Source organism: Nicotiana attenuata, chromosome 5 (genome assembly GCF_001879085.1).
Source record: "Nicotiana attenuata strain UT chromosome 5, NIATTr2, whole genome shotgun sequence".
In the NCBI taxonomy this organism is placed as follows: domain Eukaryota; kingdom Viridiplantae; phylum Streptophyta; class Magnoliopsida; order Solanales; family Solanaceae; genus Nicotiana; species Nicotiana attenuata.
In genome coordinates this window covers 16,647,988-16,670,604 of record NC_031993.1, presented here as the reverse complement: position 1 = coordinate 16,670,604, position 22,617 = coordinate 16,647,988, and the positions used below count along the sequence as shown (strand labels likewise).

Below are 22,617 nucleotides of genomic sequence, written 5' to 3'. Positions count from 1 at the left end.
AGTTAATTACCTTTAGTTACGAAACTTGACTTTGTCCTTTCTTACTTTTCCTTTTTACGTTTAACGTCTTTACATTTACTGCTTTTCTTACATACCGTTGTAATATTCGAGCAATTATTGTAACCATTATGAACGTGAAAATACGTGATAATTTGTTTCATTTTTTGAATTTGCATCTTCAACATCATATTTCACTCGTGCTGAACAAATACCATAGCAATGCTTGATGAGTGGTTGCACTCTTCCAATATTATTACCCCCTAAATTTTGGCAAAGGCGTATTTGCGGTAAAACTAGTTGATGAGCGGTGCAGTCGACGGTTCCGTGCCTTTCCCTCTTGAGTTGTCCGCTCAAGGGTACCGGTCTAGCACCCCATAGAAACCATATCCTGTTTAACTGTTCATGCATCACTGTCAAACCTAGTCGAGTCAGTTATGCTGTCCACATAATGACTCTTTAGGATAGCCTTATCCAAAGTCCACTGGGTTCCCCTGGGACCCAAACGGACAACATCATACTCGGTGCATTTATTTGGAGAACTAAATGTTGTTTATGCTAATTGTTGATTTAAATAGTCGAGTTCGGTGGGGGTACGGGACTAACGCTTTGTTTTGCAAAAAATGAGGCATGCAGTCCCTAGATTCGGCATGGTAACCAATATTCACCCGAGGTTTCTAACATGGTGGGAAGACCTTTATTCCAGTGACCGAACTCTCGTCCACAAGTATTTGGGAAACTTNGGGATAACAAGATAGAGAGTATACTAAACTGGAGCGGGTATGAACCTGGCAAAGGGCTCGGCAAGAACCTTCAGGGAATCACCAAGCCTATCAAACTGAAGAAGCATGGCACCACTTTCGGGTTAGGGTATGGATATACTTGGCAGGAATTCAGGAACTGGTCTCCACCATGGCGCAGCCCTTACTATCCGCTGGAGCACCCTATACCCCGCCTGGAATAGACTTTCCAGCCGGACGACAACATATATGGGTCAGAAGAAGATGAAGCATTAGTAGCAATGAAGAACCTGTTCTTGGAAGATGGCAATATGTACTGTCACGTCATTCTCGAGGAGGAAGGGGAGGAAGGCCCTTCCATACAGAAAGTGAACCGAGGAGAGCGCCTCAATAATTGGTCCGTCAGAACCACCAAGGCCCGGAGAGCTTCGGGGTAGCAAGGCTGAACAAAGCATTATGCATTATCTTTTATTTTTCGCTAGTTGATTTCCCTTCAGTATTATCTTTGAATTTTGAAAAGAGCCCCGATGTTCAAAAAAATTCTTTCAGCATTTATTAAAGTATTTCAATTTCTTATAAATCTCGCTCTTATTATCTATTTTTCTCTGCCATTTACTTTACTTTACACAACATTATTATTACTTATCTTGATGAACCGATGAATGTGACATGTGACGAGGTAACGCAACAAACGGATATAGACTCAGAAAAGGATGAGATACCAGAAGAGATCGTTAAAGAGGTCGAGGACTTTGAGAATAGACCTAAGTCTAACCTGGACGAGACTGAGGTTATCAACCTGGGGGATACAGAGAATGTCAAGGAAACGCGCATCAGTGTTCACTTGTCACCATCAGAAAAGGATGAGTACGCGGAGTTCATAAAAGAATATGAGGACATATTTGCCTGGTCATACGATGATATGACCGGTCTCGGTACATCTATCATAGCTCACAAACTGCCAACGGATCCTACGTGTCCGCCAGTAAAACAGAAGCTCAGAAAGTTTAAGCCAGACATGAGTTTGAAAATCAAGGAGGAAGCTACCAAGCAAGTCAAAGCCAAGGTTCTCAGGGTAGTGGAGTATCCAACATGGTTAGCCAACATTGTGCCAGTGCCGAAGAAGGAGGGGAAGGTAAGAGTCTGTGTCGACTACCGGGACCTCAACCGGGCCAGTCCGAAAGATGACTTCCCCTTGCCGAACATACACATCCTGATTGACAACTGCGCCAAGCACGAGTTGCAGTCATTTGACAATTGTTTTGCTGGGTATCATCAGATATGGATGGACGAAGAAGATGCGGAGAAAACGACTTTCATTACGCCGTGGGGGATGTATTGTTACAAGATGATGCCGTCTGGATTAAAGAATGTCGGGGCCACCTACATGAGGGCCATGACTACTATTTTCCATGAAATGATACACAAAGAGATCGAGGTTTATGTAGATGATGTCATCATCAAATCCAAGAAAGCCACTAACTACATGGAAGATTTAAGAAAGTTCTTCAACAGATTGAGAAGGTATAACCTGAAACTGAATCCCGCCAAGTGCGCTTTCGGGGTTCCAGCCGGAAAATTGCTTGGGTTCATCGTAAGTCGGCAGGGAATAGAACTCGATCCGTCAAAGGTCAAGGCCATTCAAGAATTACCACCTCCAAAGAACAAGAAACAGGTTATGAGTTTCTTGGGGAGACTCAACTACATCAGCCGGTTCATAGCCCAGTCCACCGTCATTTGTGAACCTATCTTTAAGATGTTGAAGAAGGACGCCGCCACTAAATGGACTAATGATTGTCAGAAAGCCTTCGACAGAATCAAGGAATACCTGTCAACGCCGCTAGTTCTGGTTCCGCCCGAATCAGGTAGACCGCTATTGCTCTACCTTGCAGTACTGGATGGAGCATTTGGTTGTGTTTTGGGACAACATGATGAAACGGGGAGAAAAGAGCAAGCCATCTACTATCTCAGTAAGAAGTTCACCCCGTACGAGGCCCGGTATTCCCTACTAGAACGCACGTGTTGTGCTCTGACTTGGGTAGCTCAGAAGTTGAGGCATTAATTTTGTGCCTACACCACCTATGTCATATCGAGGATGGATCCGCTAAAGTACATCTTTCAGAAGCCCATGCCCATGGGCAAACTAGCCAAATGGCAAATATTGCTGAGTGAGTTTGATATTGTCTACGTGACTCAGAAAGAAATCAAAGGACAGGCACTGGCCGACCATCTTGACGAAAACCCCGTGGGCGGAGAATACGAGCCTCTAAAGACGTATTTTCCTGACGAGGAGGTCTCTTTCATAGGAGAAGACATTGCAGAATCCTATGATGGCTGGAGAATGTTTTTCGATGGAGCAGCAAACCTTAAGGGAGTTGGCATAGGAGCAGTTCTGGTATCAGAAATAGGCCAACATTATCCGGTGTCCGCCAAACTCAGGTTCCCGTGCACCAACAACATGGCCGAGTATGAAGCCTGCATCTTACGGCTTAAGCTGGCCATTGATATGAACGTTCAGGAGTTACTAGTGATCGAGGATTCAGACTTGCTCATACATCAGGTTCGAGAAGAATGGGCAACCAAGAACTCCGAAATACTCCCATACTTGCATCATGTACAAGAGTTGAGGAAGAGGTTTACAAAGACGGAATTCCGACATGTCCCCAGAATCCAGAATGAGTTCACCGATGCATTGGCCACTCTATCATCCATGATCCAGCATCCAGATAGGAACTTCATTGATCCCATCCCGGTAAAAATCCAGGATCAACCTGCCTATTGCGCTCATCTCAAGGAAGAGGCTGACAGAAAGCCATGGTTCCATGACATTAAGAAATATTTGTCAACAGGAGAGTATCCAGAACTTGCAAACACTACTCAGAAGCGCACACTGCGGAGGTTATCCAATCACTTCTTTCACAACGGAGTCCTGTATAGGAAGGACTCCCGATTTGGGATTACTAAGGTGTGTCGAGGCGAAGGAAGCATCCAGGTTGTTGGAGGAGGTTCACGTAGGGACCTGTGGCCCACACATGAATGGTTTCGTATTAGCCAAGAAAATACTCCGAGCCGGTTACTTCTGGATGACCATGGAGACAGACTGCATCCAGTATGTCCGAAAGTGCCACCGCTGTCAGATACATGCAGATATGATAAAGGTGCCTCCTAACGAGCTCAATGCAACTAGCTCACCATGGTCGTTCGCCATTTGGCGGATGGATTTCATTGGACCTATCGAGCCCGCTTCATCAAATGGGCACAGGTTCATACTAGTGGCGATTGATTATTTCACCAAATGGGTTGAAGCAGCATCATATAAGGCGGTAACCAAGAAGGTTATGACAGACTTCGTTCGCGACCGTATCTTTTGCCGGTTCGGCATCCCAAAGTCAATCATCACTGACTATAGTTCCAATCTCAACGGTGAGCTGATGAAAGCAATGTATGAAACCTTCAAGATCAAGCACAAGAATTCTACAGCCTACAGGCCTAAGATGAATGGAGCCGTAGAAGCGGCCAATAAGAACATTAAGAAGATACTAAGGAAAATGATAGAGAAACACAAGCACTCGCATTAAAAGCTATCCTTTGCTTTATCGGGATATCGTACCACAGTCCGCACATCGGCTGGGGCGACACCCTATATGTTGGTTTACGGTAACGAGGCAGTCATCCCAGCCGAGGTAGAAATTCCCTCCCTGAGAATTATGCAGGAAGCAGAACTTAAAGATACAGAATGGATAAAAAGTCGATACGAGCAATTAGCCCTTATAGACGGAAAAAGACTGAATGCAGTTTGCCATGGTCAGCTTTATCATAATAGAATGACCAGAGCTTTCAACAAGAGAGTCAGACCAAGACAGTTCGCGCCAGGGCTGTTAGTACTGAAAAAGATTTTTCCGCATCAAGATGAAGCCAAAGGGAAATTCTCTCCCAACTGGCAAGGTCCGTAACTGGGGGAGCCCTCATACTTGCAGAGATGGACGGAGAAGTTTGGCCGAAGCCGATCAATTCAGATGCAGTGAAACGATACTATGTGTAACTACTATTGATTCCTTTATGATGTAATTTGAACTACGCCTGACCTGATTCCCGTTTAAGAAGGGATACGTAGGCAGCCCTATGGGTTCGGTCACAATTCAATAAAATTTCCATTTTCCCCGATATTGGAAACTGGGGCAGAATTTTGAGGAGGACCCTCAAAATTCCGAAGTTGACTTTCACCATCCACCGCGCGCAGTCGTCAGAAGCACCAGCCCAGTAAAGTGGGGCAGAATTTTGAGGAGGACCCTCAAAATTCCGGAGCAAAAGAGGTTGCAATATCTTGAACCGTGTCGCAGTCGTCGGTTCATCTAAAACCGTTATATCCATTATGTATTTACATCATATTTTATCATGTTGCTAAATCATGCATGAATACTATCAGAACAGCTTTGACCCCAATGAAAGCAAGAGCCGAGTAGGACGAGCGCAGTCCGCGGGAAGACGAACTAACCTTCCCCCTTGACAAAACTCACAATCTTTCTTTGAATGCAGGTACCCCAAGACATAGAATCATCGGATACGGTTACAAACTCATACTTTTCAGGAATACAACTCCCAGAATCATCACCTATTTTCAAGTGCTACTCGCACGCAACATCCCCAGCAGCCATAGTGACAATCAACTAGCAGCTATCGTCTCCCAGCTAAGAAATTGTCACTCTTCACCTCTATTTTCGCACACTGCATAAGGCTACCTTTCTGCCTTCCGAGACTAAGCACTGTCTCCATCCTGCATCTCCTTGCATTGCATAAGGCTACCTTTCTGCCTTCCGAGACTAAGCACTGTCTCCATCCTGCATCTCCTTGCATTTCATAAGGCTACCTTTCTGCCTTTTTGAGACTAAGCACTGTCTCCATCCTGCATTCCCTTACATTGCATAGGGCTACCTTTCTGCCTTTCGAGACTAAGCATTGTCTCTATCCTCCATCTCCTTGCATTGCATAAGGCTACCTTTCCGCCCTCCGAGACTAAGCACTTTCTCCATCCTGCATTCCCTTGCATTTCATAAGGCTACCTTTCTGCCTTCCGAGGTTAAGCACTACCTCAATCCTGCATGGCTGAAATATCGCCGCCTCTCATTTGCATCGGCTAAAAGATCGCCAACTCTATTTAAATCTTTACATCGGCTGAAATACCGCCATTTATGCTTTTCATCGGCTGAAATATCGCCAACTGCATTTAAATCTCTATATCGGCTGAAAGATCGCCCGTTTATATTTAATCATTATCGGCTAAAAGATCGCCAGTTTATATTTAATCATTATCGGCTGAAATATCCCCAACTTTATTTTAATCCTTGTCGGCTGAAATAGCGCCATTTATATTTATGCCTTACATCGGCTAAAATATCTCCATTTACATTTCTTTTTCACATCGGCTGAAAAATCGCCAGCTTTATTTAAATTTCTGTCGGCTGAAATATCGCCATTTACATTTCTTCTTCACATCGGCTGAAATATCGTCAAATCCTGCATTTCATAGGCTGAAATATCGCCAAATTGTCCAAAGGCGTCATTGTTTTGGTACATGAGTTGGACTATGGGACGGTATCCCGGGAGATCCACTGGACAATTGAGAAAAGGGCTACAGGACGGTATCCTAGGAGACCCTCATTGGTATCATTGTTATTGAACTGTATTTACTTTGTGTTTACTCTGTCTTTCGTAGTTGTTATTACCTCGTTGACCTGCCTTATCTTACTGTTGTACTCATTATTTCTGTCAGATTTTCATACTGTTAATTAATATTATATTTTACCTCAATAGGGCCCTGACCTTCCTCGTCACTACCCAACCGAGGTTAGGCTTGGCACTTATTGAGTAACGTTGTGGTGTACTCATGCCCTTCCTGCGCATGTTTTTCATGTGCAGATCCAGGTACCTCTTCTCAGGCGCACTATCCTTGAGGCGAGGAGATACACGGAGACTTCGAGGTATATCTGCAGCGTCCGCAGACCGAAGAGTCTTCTTCCTTATTTTAGCTGTAGAGTTGTTATCCTATCATACTTTTGATGTAGATATTCTGGAGATTAGAGTAGTTATGGTAATTCTATTAGCCTGTGTTTCCCGTGAGTTTCCGGGTTTTGGGATTGAGTTGTAGGCTTCCGCATATCTTTAGAGTTGTATAGGCCGGGCGGCCTTATATACAGTTGTTATTTTTCATATGTTCAGTTTTAATTGATTATTCCTCAAGTTAAATTGTTATTTCTGCACTGTTAGGCTTACCTAGTTGTAGGAACTAGGTGTCATCACGACATGTTCATGGAGGGTGAACGGTGGTCGTGACAGTCCTCCACCTCTCTGAGCCTGCAACAGCTCTGTTTTTAAGCCTAAGACACCCTGGAACCTACCCGAAACTCACCCGAGCCCTCGGAACTCCAAACCAATTGTACACAAAACCTCAAAAATATCCTACGGACTTATTCGTGTAATCAAATCATCAAAATAACATCATGAACATCAAACTAAATCTCGAGATCAACGAAATTTTCTTTAAACTTCTTTAAACTGGCAATTTAGGTCCGAATCATGTCAAACGACGTCCGTTTTTCACCAAATTTTACAAAAATATCTTAAATCATATATAAGACTTATACCGGGCGCCGGAACTAAAATACGGGCCCGATACCAACACGTTCTAATCAAATTTCATTTCAAATTTCCTTAAACAAATTTCAGAAAACAATTTCCTTTAAAAATTTATTTCTCGGGCTCGGGACCTCGGAATTCGATTTCGGGCATACGCCCAAGTCCCATATTTCCTACGGACCCTCCGGGACCGTCAAATCACGGGTCCGGGTCCGTTTACCCAAAACGTTGACCGAAGTCAAATTAGCTCATTTTATGACCAAATTTTATAATTTTTCATAGATTTTCATATTTAAGCTTTCCGGCTACGCGCCCGGACTGCGCACGCAATTCGAGGTGACTCTAAATGAGATTTTCAAGGCCTCGGAAACATAGAATTTAATTTAAAACAAGTGATGACCGTTTGGGTCATCACATAAATATTATCGTTATTTCTGTTAATGTTAGTCTTACTTAGTTTTAAAGACTAGGTGCCATCACGACTCTTTCGGAGGAATTTTAGGTCGTGACAATATATTTTGTGAATAGATAATAGATTGAAGAGAGGAATTCTGGAGTCCAAAAGAACTAGCAAACGTATATCTACAACTGGTTGAATAAATTTTTTTAAGAATAAGAAAAAAGAAAAACCCCAAATTAATTGATGAAAGCTTTTGCTATAAAGTCGAGCAAGATTTTTTCTTTTTAAAAGAAGAATTAATGGGAAAAAAATAAATAAAAGATAACTTAAACACAACCCGTAGGTATTCAAAAAAACGGGGTCAAGGCTGTAGGCACTCCTTAATAAATAAATAAAAAAAGAAAAAGAAAGATTGACCATATCAATAAATCCATAGAGTACTAGGTTGTTTGCCATGGTTAGGACATCAGATACCCCACTTCTGCCCATATGCACTATGGTTTTTATATTGTCCTAATCTAGTTTATGCTGTTTTTTTATTTTTTTTAATTTAAATTCGCTCTTAAAATTCACTTAAAAGGAAAGTTCTTCCTACCAAGCATTTCTCAAATTTTATATATAGTTTAAAACCAAACCCGGCCCCTAGCTAAGAAATCCACTAAGCTGAGTTTAGCTTATCTTTAATTAGATATGTCAGCAATATTGTAACGATGACACATTACCAATCGCGAACTTGAAGTTGATCATAATGACATTTATACAAACAAACAAATCTAGCTAGGACGATAATCTTTAGTTTTGTCAATTTCTGGTAATGATATCAAATCAAGATTGTTGCCTAGTGTGTTCATAGTCCAATTATTTATTATGACTGGATTAGACTAGATGGCCATTGGTAATCTTGTACTATTATTTTTTTGCTTATTAGCAGTTAAATGGGATAAGAAGAATCACCAAAACTAGCATGTATATGCAACTAGAAAACCATCTTTTTTACTATATAGACTAGAATATAAGAGTATGACAACAGATTTAATAGCATTAGGGAATGTGTTAAAAGCTTATTTTAAGAAGTGTTTATTATCAAAACGACAAGCCAAGGCCCTGAAAAAGTAACTAATGAAATACCGTATTTAGAAGCCCATTTACTCCGCAATTTAGATAAAAATGGAATTGTGATGCTGGGATCTTGGGTAGAGACGGGTGATATTTTAGTAGGTAAATTAACACCCCAGGTCGTGAAAGAATCGTCGTATGCCCCGGAAGATAGATTGTTACGAGCTATACTTGGTATTCAGGTATCTACTTCAAAAGAAACTTGTCTAAAACTACCTATAGGTGGCAGGGGTCGGGTTATTGATGTGAGGTGGATCCAGAAAAGGGGTGGTTCTAGTTATAATCCCGAAACGATTCGTGTATATATTTTACAGATTGTGGAAAATACTTCAACAAAAGAAAAAAGAAAAAAAAAACAAGTATACACCGCTCTTATGTGTTTTCTTTATTCACACAAATAATGCAAGTATAATTTATGTAAGAATTTATGTATTATTTTAAGCGGAATTTAAATGTTTGATGTACTTGTTACTCCACTGTATTCAAAACCAGAAAACTAGAAAATCGTTAGTTTAAGAAAACAAAACAGAAAAAAATTCCGAGCCCACAATTTCCTTGTGTGTCCTTAAGGAATTTAATCCCCTCACAGTTGCCTAAGGTTACAGATTAAATCTTCTGAGGATAGAACGAAATAACTATTCTGTGATAGCGGCACTTCAAATCACAGAATTTCAGCAAACTCAAATGGCAGAGCAAATCACACAAAAATGATTACGTTTTGCTTTTGAAAACAAATGCAGGATGCAGAAGATTGAGGGGAGAGATATCAGATTTTTTCGGTGGTGGAAAATGAGGCTAAGCCTCTCTATTTATAGCCAACAAAGTTGAGTCCCAATAGGTGCAAAGGTGCCCGTTCGTTGATAAGGTGTCTATTCAGCTATTGAATGGAACATTTTGGTGTCTAATCAGTTGTTGGTCACGAAAATGATTCCGCAATCTTCCAACGCGCGAAAATGAATCCGCGATCTTCTAACGCGAAAAATATTTAGAAAAGAAAATGTTAAATGATGGAAAAGGAAAATAAATTTGGTCCAAAAAATTATCAATCAATCATATCAATTGACCAAATCCAAATCTGAATTCAAATCTGAAGCCGAGGCCAAAGCCAAAGCCGATCCGAGCGAGCGACGATTCATATCAATTGACCAAATCCAAATCTGAATCCGAATCCGAAGCCGAAGCCGAAGCCGAGAGAGCGACGACGACGACGGCGCGAGGCACCACTTCTTCTTAACTCTAAGCACAAAGATTTTCTTTCCTTCTTCCAATGAGGGACAAAGTGCAATAGTAAAGTGAACTAATTCAAAATTTCACTTTCCTCCATTTTTTTCCCACCATTTTCCATTCACACCTCTTTTATTATTAATAACAAAACCCAATAATCCCCCACATGAATGGGAATAGCTATCCTAAACAAATATGCATGAAAAACTGTGTGTGATTCGCAAGTAAGGATTAATCGCATCTGGATAAGTAGGTTTCCCTTTGAACTTTCCGTAGTGAACATATGTAGGATATACTCGATCAATCGGTAGATTTGATATTTTTGAACCGTCAAACTTTGGTGTATACCTACACAGCCATATGTCACACAATCAACCCTTAACCGTCTTTAGTTCTCATTGTTGTGTTCGTTTCAGCCATGAACACCGCCTGGTTTCATAGGTGCGTAGAGAACTGGCCTTGCAACATTCTCCTTGAAGCGGCTTACACTTCACACTCATATAGGTGATTCCTAAACGTGTTATCCCGAAGATACACTATTTGATGTACCCCGTATCAAACTTAGAAATCATTAAAAAGTCCCAACGCTTTGTCCTCGGTACAGAACATTGTCTTCATCATAAGAATGGACCAAAAATATTATTTGACAATGTTGAACCGTCACTAATGACTTTGTTTGATCTCCTTGAACCTAGATCTTGGGATCTATAATCTTCTAGGTAGAGTTATCGCCATAGTGACTTGTCCTCGGCCATAGTCCTATTCCCTTTGATGACTTCTCAACCGCCTCTCTAGGTTGGCCTTTTGTAAGCGAATCCGATACATTATCTTTTAACTTTACATAGTCAATTTTGATAATTCCACTAGAGAGTAGTTGTCTAACAGTATTATGCCTTCGTCGAATGTGACGAGATTTCCCGTTATACATAACGCTCTCAGCCCTTCCTATTGTTGCTTGACTGTCGCAATGTATGCATACAGGTGCCATAGGTTTGGGCCAAAATGGAATGTCTTCTAAGAAATTAAGAGCCATTCAGCTTCTTCACCGGCCTTATCTAAAGCTATAAATTCAGACTCCATTGTAGAGCGGGCGATGCATGTCTGTTTGGACGACTTCCAAGACACTGCTCCTCCACCAATGGTAAAAAATATCCACTTGTGGATTTTTATTTCGTTGATCCGGTGATCCAATTTGCATTACTATATCCCTCAACAACTGCGGGATAATTATTGTAAAGCAATGCATAGTCTTGAGTATATTTCAAATATCCCAAAACTCGTTTCATTGCTATCCAATGAGCTTGGTTGGGATTACTTGTGTATCGACTAAGCTTACTTATCGCAAAAGCTATATCAGGTCGTGTACAATTCATAATGTACATCAAACTTCCCAACACTCGAGCATATTCCAATTGAGATTTGCTTTGACCTTTGTTCTTTACAAGAGTATAGTTTAAATCAATTGGCGTTTTTGCTTCTTTAAAGTCCAAATATTTGAACTTTTCAAGAACCATTTTAATATAATGAGATTGAGACAAAGCTAGACCTTGAGGAGTCTGAAGGATCTTAATTCCCAAAATTAAATCGGCAACTCCTTAGTCTTTCATATCAAACTTACTAGTACGCATGCGCTTAGTACCATTTATGTAGCAATGCTGTTACTCATTATCAACATATCATCCACATATAAACAAACAATGACTATTTGATTTGGAATATTCTTAATGTAAACACATTTGTCACACTCATTTATCTTGAAACCATTTGACAATATTGTTTTGTCAAATTTCGCATGCCATTGTTTTGGTGCTTGTTTTAGTCCGTAAAGTGACTTAACAAGTCGACACACCTTCTTTTCTTTTCCGAAAACTACAAACCCTTCAGGTTGTTCCATATAGATTTCTTCCTCCAAATCTCCATTTAAGAAGGCTTTTTTTACATCCATCTGATGGATTTAAAGGCCATACACGACGGCTAACGCTATTAACACCCGGATAGATGTAATCCTTGTCACCGGCGAGTATGTGTCAAAGTAATCAAGACCTTCTTGTTGTCTAAACCCTTTAACAACTAGTCTTGCCTTATATTTGTCAATAGTACCATCAGCTTTCATTTTCCTTTTGAAAATCTATTTAGAACCCAAAGGTTTAAACTCCCGGAGTAAGATCAACCAATTCCCATGTATGATTACTTAATATGGATTCTATCTCACTATTGACTGCCTCTTTCCAATATTGTACTTCCGAGGAAGATATTGCTTCTTTGAACGTTTGAGGCTCATATTCCAATAAGAATGCCAGAAAATCTGGTCCAAAGGAAGTAGCTATCCTTTGACGTTTACTACGTCTTGGATTTTCCTCATCAAACATACTTTCCTTTGCTTCTTCCTGAGGTCACTTAGATTTTTCATTAGATGACTCACATTCCATTTTATACGGATAAATATTCTCAAAGAATTTAACATTATCCGATTCAATTACCGTATTAATATAAATATCGGGATTTTCTGATTTATGAACCAGAAAACGATATGCCTTACTATTTGTTGCATATCCTACAAAAACGCAATCAACGGTCTTTGGTCCAATCCTTACCCTTTTGGGTTTAGGAACTTGCACTTTAGCCAAACACTCCCACACTTTAAAATATTTTAAGTTGGGCTTCCTTCCTTTCCATTTTTCATATGGAATGGATTGCGTTTTGCTATGGGAATTCGATTCAGTATTCGGTTAGTTGTAAGAATAGCTTCCCCCCACAAGTTCTGAGGTAAACCAGAACTTATTAACAAGGTACTCATCATCTCCTTTAATGTTCTATTCTTTCTTTCCGCAATTCCATTAGATTGCGGTGAGTAAGGGGCAGTTGTTTGGTGAATAATGCCATTTTCCAAACATATTTCTTCAAAAGGAAATTCATATTCGCCGCCCCGATCACTTCTTATCATTTTTATCTTTTTATTTAGTTGCGTTTCAACTTCATTTTTGTATTGCTTGAATGCATCAATTGCTTCATCTTTACTATTAAGTAAGTAAATATAGTAATATCTAGTACTGTCGTCAATAAAATTTATGAAATACTTTTTCCCACCGCGAGATGGTATTGACTTCATGTCGCAAATATCTGTGTGAATTAAGTCTAAAGGATTTGAATTCCTTTCAACTGATTTATAAGGATGCTTAACATACTTTGATTCCACACATATTTGACATTTTAAGTTATTGCTTTCAAACTTAGGCAATAATCCCAAATTAATCATTTTTCGCAAAGTGTTGAAGTTGACGTGGCCTAAACGTTCATGCCATAAATTATTTGACTCAAGCAAGTAAGAAGAAGCTGAAATTTTATTCATATCAATGGCAATTAGATTGAGTTTGAAAAGGCCCTCAGTAAGGTAACCTTTTCCTACATACATTTCATTCTTACTAACTACAACCTTGTCGGAAACAAAAATACACTTAAAGCCATTCTTGACTAGAAGTGATGTCGGGACTAAATTCTTCCGCATTTCAGGAACATGAAGGACCTTATTTAGAGTCACAATCTTGACAGAAGTCATCTTCAAAACTATCTTGCCCGTTCCTTCAATTTTTGCAGTAGCGGAATTTGCCATAAAAACTGTATTGTTGGGTCCACCGGGAGCATAAGAAGTAAAAAACTCCTTGTTAGCACAAACATGACGAGTTGCCCCCGAATCAATCCAACATTCTCTAGCATTTCCGACTAGGTTGCATTACGAAAGCATGGCACATAAATCGTCTATTTCATCATTCTTCTCAATCATGTTTGCTTGACTTTTCTTCTTGTCCTTCTTTGGTGCATGACATTCAGCAGCCTTGTGTCCAACCTTTTCACAGTTGTGGCAATTACCTTTGAACTTCTTTTTGCTTGGGTAATTCTTTAGTCCAGACGACTTCTTTCTCTTTTTGCTCGTTGAAGCTTCCTCAACAATATTTTGCACCCATTATTGTTGAATTTCCACGAGACTTCTTCTCAGCAGCCTTGTTGTCCTCTTCAATCCGTAGACAAACAATAAGGTCTTCAAGCGTCATCTCCTTGCGCTTATGTTTCAAGCAATTCTTAAAGTCCTTCCACATCCGAGGCAACTTTCCAATAAATGCCTCAACTTGAAATGCTTAATTTATGACCATACCTACAATCATAAATTTAGGATAAATAATATAATCAATATCTTTAATAAAAATATTGATTCGATTTATACATTTGGCAAGGAGGTCATGAATGATGACTTGTAATTCTTGAACTTGAGTTATGACAGACTTACTGTCAACCATTTTAAAGTCCAAGAATTTTACCACAACAAATTTCTTTTGTCCGGCATCTTCCGTCTTGTACTTCTTTTCAAGAGCGTTCCACAACTCTTTCGAAGTCTCTATGACACTGTAAACGTTGTACAAGCCATCTTCCAAATAACTCAATATATAATTTTTGCACAAGAAGTCAGAATGCTTCCATGCCTCCGTGACCACAAATCGCTCATTATCCGGAGTCTCTTCTCCCAAGACTAGAACGTCCTCGCTATTAAAGCGCTGCAGACTGAGTGTGGTCAGGTAGAAGAATATTTTCCGCTGCCAGCGTTTGAAGTCCATGCCGGAAAATTTTTCGAGCTTTTCTGCCGGTACCACAGCCGGTCCAGGCGTTGTGTGACTTGAAGACGCCGTAGCCATTGCAGAAGTAGTAGAACCATTTTGTTGTTCCGTACTTGTTGTCATTTTTCTGTAAAAGAAATTGACACAAACAAAATTAGTATCTCAGTGAATTTTTTTATCTTCAAACCAAATACAAACAGCTGAGTTTTAATATCTCGGATTGAGTAGAAAGTCACCAAGACTTTAATCTCAAAGTGGAGTAGAAAATCCGAAGATTTTAATCTCTAGAACGGGAGTAGAAAATCAATACGATTTTAGTCTCCCAAACCAGAAAGTAAAATGAATACAGAATGTAAATTCCTTAAGATTGTTACTCCACTGTATTCAAAACTAGAAAATCATTAGTTTAAGAAAACAAAACAGAAAAAAAAAAATTCGAGCCCACAATTTCCTTGTGTGTCCTTAAGAAATTTAATCCCCTCACAGTTGTCCAAGGTTATGAATTAATTCCTCCCAGGATAGAACGGAATAACTATTCTGTGATAGCGGCACTTCAAATCACAGAACTTCGGCGAACTCAAATAGCGAAGCAAATCACACAAAAATGCTAACATTTTGCTTTTGAAAACTAATACAGGATGCAGAAGATTGAGGGGACAAAAAATTATCAATCAATCATATCAATTGACCGAATCCGAATCCGAAGCCGAGCCGAGCGAGCGACAACGACGACGGCGCGAGGCACCACTTTTCTTTCCTTCTTCCAATGGAGGAGCAAATCACACAAAAATGCTTACGTTTTGCTTTTGAAAACTAATGCATAATGTGGAAGATTGAGGGGACAAAAAATTATCAATCAGTCATATCAATTGATCGAATCCGTGACCGAATCCGAGCGAGAGACGACGACGCGAGGCACCACTTCTTCTTAACTCTTTAAGAGCTAGCTAGAAGATGAGCTTATCTATATAAGCACAAACATTTTCTTTCCTTCTTCCAATGAGGGACAAAGTGCATTAGTAAAGTGAACTAATTCAAAATTTCACTTCCCTCCATTTCTTTTCCCACCATTTTTCATTTACACCTTTTTTGTTATTAATAACAAAACCCAACAGTACTATGTATTAGTTGTTTTTATATGTATTACATGCATTAGTTATACATGGATTAAACAATTACAATGACAAGAATATCCTTCTAATTTATATCTTTATTTTCCTTCGAGACAAACTTTTATTCCGTTTAAAAAGTAAATATATAAAATTGTACCTGGTATGTTCGCAACAAACCGAACATTACAATCTCTGCATTATTAATCCCTACATTGTCTATCCCCACATCCGTAATCCTTTTCATTGCCAATCTTGCATTACTAATTCCGACATTAATTGCATTCATGCATTATTAGATCATGCATACTACTTAATTATTATTTCTATCATTAGGATACTAATTCATACTTATTATTTTTGTCTGTGTTTATATTATAATTGACCTGATTGTTAAATATATTTTACATCGTTAATGCATAAAACTCAAATAAACTCATATGATAACTGTACATAATAGGTGGGGTTGATAATAAAGTAAATACTTTTGAATTTCAAATGAAACTTCTCACAGATGCCCCTCTCTCTATGTACTTTTGAATACAAGCCTCAAATTTAAAAAGTACACGTAAATATTCATACACCCATTGGTAACAGAAGAAAACCTCCAGCTAAGGGGTACGTACTAGGTTAAATGTGTATATAAGTATCCTTCTGTTTTCCCTTCTTCCTCAAATATTCCCCCTTCTAAATTTTTTTTTTCTTTTTTCTCCTTCAGTATCCAATTAGTTATTCACATAGAAATCTTTTCTCTTTTTTTTCCTTCTCTTGTTAATTTCCTCATACTCTTATTTATGTCAATATATATGCATTTATTGATTCTTCCCATAATGTTTCATAGCTAAGATTTCTTATTTGATTATGCTTCTTGATTTTAATTTATTCAGTATTGGACTAATATTAAGTTTAAACGGAGTGATATGAACAATGAGGATTGATAAAATCGATCCAAATTTGCTTGGGATTAAGACGTTGTTATTGTTGTTTTGTGCTTTTGATTCCCTTCTCCCTTTTAGTTGTCGCGGGATCGATGAAATAATCGATCCCTTGCTCTCACGGTCTCACATCATTTGAACCTAAACCCATGTCCCCAAAACCCTTTCTTATAGATTTATATTTACTAAAATATGGTTTATTTGTGTTTAGTACTATCCCTCTGCTTCGTTTTGTATAATTTAAAGAAATATAGCTCTATTCATTTTGAAAAATCTAGGTTTAAATTAGATAGAACTAGAGATCTTCGCGTGAAATATCTTAGGCATGGAATAATATCATCCAAATTCTAGAGTACTAGGGCTAGGAGCAGAGTTACATGGTTCGAAGAGGTTCAACTGAATCCCATTCATCTATTATATATATAAATTGTTGAATTATTTTGACATGCCTAACAGATTATTCTAGTGTTATATATGAAAAAAAGTAACTCAAAAATTATTTCGAGTCGCAGCCAAACGGGACATTCTTATATTCTTTTGAATTCCTTTATTAGAATTTCTAGCCCTGTCACTTAGTATGGTTTTCGCCCTCTTCTTTCGGAGGCTAATTCTTCTCAGTTAGATGGTGCATGGATTGACATACAGTTGTTGCTTGCTGGTGCAGCACCATCAAGATTCACGTAGAAATATGGAGCAAAAATTAAGATGAAATCTGCCCTATTAATTTGATATGAGAATCTTGATGATGCTGCATTAGCAAATGATGACTTAATAATTCTTTCTGCAAAATTAAAGTTGGGAAAATGAAAATTATCCCATCTTAATTTGGTGAGTGCTCTCTAGTTTGAACTGTTATTCTATAAGTGCAATTGGTAGTTACTGCATGCTTTGGTTAATTAATCTGATGAAGTTTTCTTATAACTACTGAACTTCATGCGGGAAATCTATTAGTAAAAAATTTTACTAAAAAAGATTTTCATTACAGAAATTCATAAAAAAAGAGAACTATATAGTAATTAATTAATGTCATCTCTGATTACAGGTCATTGTTGCACCAGTTGAGAAGCGAGAATCCAGCATAGCTTTAGGGAACAAAATGATCAATTAAGTTGCTGACATGTTAGCTAAGAAAGGAAGAGTATAGGAAGCAGCAGCAAAATGTATTTTGTTTAGTTTGAAGTTCCTTCTTCGTTTGTTCTAAATTTAATTGAGGCAGACAAACTAACAGTAACTTCTTTTGTTAGGCTTATTTCGGATAAATGTATTTTGAAACAGCAAAGTGCTACTACTATTACTTCATTTTGTACTGATGCAAGCTAAGATTTAACCATAAAATAGGTTCAACTCTGAAGAATTTTTGTCATGCACCCATTACAATTTTAAACTTATGGGTTCAAACCTACTGTTTGTTACAGTTGCAGTGAACTTTTACACATAAATTTATGTTTCGCGTCGAAAGTACTGGGTTAAGTTGAACCCGGTGTTACAACTCTACATCCGCCCCCTAATAACATATTTTATCCTTTCAATTAAGGGGGAAAAAATGAAGGGCACTTGTTTTATTCATTTATTTATTTATTTATTCATTCTGTGTGCTCGTTTATCTAATAAAGTTCATATTTCCTTTCACTCTTCCACGGACTGATACATGTACCGAATGCTCATACGGGAAAGTTGATTCCTGGGTCTAGCCTCTGTACCAATAGTAGAGTGGCTTGCTACTTTCAATCAGAAAAGGAAGATTGAGCAAGGCAAAGGAGAAAGAAGTTGTCCCCTCTTCTCTGCCGCCACCGCATATGTAGAAAAAGAAGGAGCGGAGAGTTCTCTATTGCAATATTTTTTGGCGGGTCCCTTTCTTTTGAAAAGAGAGGTTTCGCCCTTTCCGGCTCTTCTCCTCCATGCTTCAGTTGCCGAGTATGATTTGGTATGGTTTCAAAGTTTTAAGCTGGAGTCTCACGTCACGGAACGAATGTTTTGTTTTCAAATCAGCTTCGAAGAATGGCCGGAAATCATCTTCCTAAAAAGAAGAGTCTTCGTTTGAAAAAATATAGTTTTCAATTAGTTTATTTATCCACGCTCACCGCACCAATCTCCCCCTTAACTAAGCATATCAAAAGTAGTGTTGTGTACTGTTCATATGTTTCAATTGGTAATAAAGTTAATTAGTTACCAAAAAAAAAACGTTGTAATAGCAACCGGTAAGAATCATATGTTGGAAAAAGATTTTAGCCCTTGTAGCTTTTAATTGAGGCGTTGTTACGTTTTGTTAAGCGTATGTCTCACCCTCATTTGTTTTGTCCACCCTATGCATGGTTGGACAAACTAGGAACTGCATTTCCTAAGAACTATACAATTTTGGCTCGTTTGGACAATATTAAATGCGATGGCATGATGGTCAGCGCCACTGCATGTACTAATTTTGGTTAGTTATCCATGAATTGTTTTCTTTTTAATCAAAAAAAAAAGTAAATTAGAACGCAATAGATCTTTTAAAATATAAGTAAGTACTACTTTGGTATAAGAAACTCATATTGAGTTGACTTATTTAGATTCGTCGTGTAATAGAGTGTAAGGTCAATTAAATGGGAAAACTCTTCTAATTAGTGATTTTTTCATTCCCAAGATTTTTACTCTTGAAATTTCTACAGGTTAAGGGTGGAGAGATCTCACCCATCCCATAGTATCCCTAACTGGCATGGTACGTCCTGTAAGAAAAGTTTTCTGTCACACCAACAATGAATAGATGGCATGTATCTTTTTACATACACTTCTATGACTTAACAATGATTAACCATATCTATCACCTCAATTTGTCAGTTAGCCTATTTTGCCGAATTCTTAAAAGCTGCTTATTTTAAAAAATATTTTTTGTCATAAGTGCATTTCGAAAAAGTATGTTTGGAGTATAGCAATTTCTATTTGGCAAATTAATTTAACAAATACTCTTTCCAATATTAGAATAGTAATTGTGCTTGATCAATGTTCCAAAAGTGATTCTAGGAAAATGTAAGGCTATTTGTTCAGCTTCTAAAAAAAAGAATTTTATTATTACTCAAAAATATCTTTTCCCCTAAAGTTTGGTCAAGCACATCAATTCTCTAAAATAAGTATTTTTGCCTTCTAAGAAGCTTGGTCAAATATGCTAACCTTTGGTGAATTATAGCCTATTTGGCCGAACTTTTATTTTGGTCAAAAGTACTTTTTTTTCTAAAGTTAAGATATTTGGCCAAGCTTTTAAAAGAAAAAAATGATTTTAGTAGAAGCATAAGAAGTTTTTGAGAAGCAGAAAAAGTAGTTTTTCTAAAACTTTTTTTTGAAAAGCACTTTGAGAAAAGTACATTTAAAAGTTTAAAGTACTTTTTAGAAACTTGGCTAAATACTAATTACTGCTCAAAAGTATTTTTTTTTAAATAAATTAACCAAATACAAATTGTTTCTACCAAAATTACTTTTTTGAAAAGCACTTTGAGAAAATTACTTTTTAAAATAAGCTGATTTTAAAAGCTTAGCCAAACAGGCTATTAATGTGGTTTGGTGTAATAAAAGGTGAAATTCAAAAATAGCCAGATTTACAAGTGGTCATTGAAAAATAGCCACGGTTTCAAAAGTAAACGAAATTTAGCCACTTTTCATATAAAGATAAATCTGAACGAAAACACTATTCAAAATCCGAAAACTATTCTAGCATAATATACTGGTCCAACATATTATGCTGGAAGTCCAGACACAGGTGCTTCAATCTACAGTATATTATGCTGTAACTTTTCGTGTGTTGGAGTTCCAGCATAATATGCTGGAAGTTCATACACAGGTTCACCAATCTCCAGTATATTATGCTGGAACTTTCCGTGTTGCAGCAAAGTAATAGTTATTTTTCAATGACTTTGCGAATACTGGCTATTTTTGAATTACCAGTCCGAAAACTTACTGGCCCATGCTATTTGGACATAAAAGGTTCGAGTAAATTAGGGCCAAATTACCCCCAAAAACTGCCTACTAATTTTGGGCCTAATTATAATATGATGACGGATAAGCACTTTCTATAATTATCTTCCCCAAGACCTATGATGTGGTAACATTAGTTTACCTAGTTGAAATCACTACAAAATGATCCAATTTCTTGTTCAAGAACTCGTATTTTTGTTTTGTTACGTTAAAGAGAGCTCTAGCTATGGAGGCATACAAAGGAGTTAGGGAGAAGATAGAGGTGGAGAAGAAGAATAATACTCCATTTCTGAATATTAAAAAATGTACAGTCTATGTATTTACAGAGCACTTCTACTACTTATAGGAATTAACTACTAACTGCTGTTTTAGTTAACTAATTAGTTATAACTGATTAACCACTAACTAACTCTACACTTTGAATATGTGGGACCCACATTCCTCAACACTCCCTCTCAAGCTGAGGGATGAAATACATTCTCCATTCCCAGCTTGCTCAGTAAGTACTCATGTTGTGGTTTGCACAGTGCCTTAGTTAGTAAATCTGCAATTTGTTCTTGTCACGATCCTAGTTCACCAACCGTGAACATGTCATGACGGCACCTGGTCCCCATGACCAGGTAAGCCTAACATTTGCGAAAATGTAATAATTGCGGAAAAATAGAGAAAATCAAACCAAATATCTTAAGGAAACTGTACTGAATGCCGCATGGCAAGTACAACTCAACATCACAAGTATAAAACAATTCCCAAAACCCGAAAACTCACAAATCACAAGCTAAGGGATACATAAGAGGCTCTGACTCAAGAATATCTATGCAAAGGAGAAATACTGAAATAGCTATACTTATTACAGAAAGCTGTAAAGGGACTCCTCGGTCTGCGGACGTAGCAGATATACCTCGAAGTCTCTACCGATACGCCTCCTTCCAAGGCTGACAGAACTGAGTGGGAGTACCTATATCTGCACAACAAAAATGTGCAGAAGAGTAGCATGAGCACACCACGGTGGTTCCCAGTAAGTATCAAGACTAACCTCGGTGGAGTATTGACGAGGAACAGTCAAGGCACCTAGCGGTCAATAAACAGTATGATCATAGGAATAATGGAAATGACATATAAATATGTAAAGACTGCATGAATGACCAAGAATACGACAAATCACAATAAGGAAAAAATACGACAAGTAACAACGAGAATATAATAAATGAGGATAGGAAATGACGGCAGAATCACAAACTAAATCCTAAGGTCATAACACAGCAATGGGAAAACAAGTCAATAACTCATATCCTACAATGGTGTTCACAAAAGTCTTGTCCAACTCTTCCACAATTTCGTCAAGTCTCGGACAAACTACAACTCGAGAAGACCCAGCATCTGAAATCTAACAATTGGCATCCTATGCCCCATCAATCTCATGGTCATACCGATAACTAACTGGCTAACTAGGGCCACTCTCACAAATATAATGGATAAACGAGGGCGTACCTCCACCCTTAGCAAAATCAGGAGGAATTCATCTCTAAAAGGAGTGTTCAGCTACGTATATGCTTGTGCAAGTATTTTTAACAAGAATTCTACCAACCAGAAAACATGAAAAGGAGAACGGACCGCACGTACGAATGTTTCCTCACAACTTCCAAGCAATAAAGCTCATACCGGTAAGCAACCCACAATCACATTATTAAACAAATAGGGATTCCTCCACAGGCCGTCACAATTCTCTACAATCATCCCCTGACATAGCCCACCTTATTTCGCCACGGGTGCAATTAATAACATAATAAGCACCGCCTTATTTCGCCACACGTGCATCACAATGTTCCCACCTTATTCCGCCACATGTGCAACCCACATATAAGCATATAACATATCCCGCCTTATTACGCCGCATGTGCAAAACATCAA

At 38.3% G+C, this 22,617-nt stretch overlaps 1 protein-coding gene across 1 annotated transcript in view; it reads right to left on the bottom strand.

Moving 5' to 3' along the window:
- The window catches only part of LOC109226016, a 20,786-nt gene extending 5,946 nt beyond the window's left edge, over positions 1-14,840 (bottom strand). The window contains exons 1-3 of the mRNA XM_019390821.1: positions 14,393-14,840; positions 14,069-14,242; positions 13,521-13,830 (exon numbers count right to left, since the gene is read on the bottom strand). Coding sequence (XP_019246366.1) covers positions 13,521-13,830; positions 14,069-14,242; positions 14,393-14,840 — 932 coding nt within the window. The remainder of the gene's footprint in view (positions 1-13,520; positions 13,831-14,068; positions 14,243-14,392) is intronic.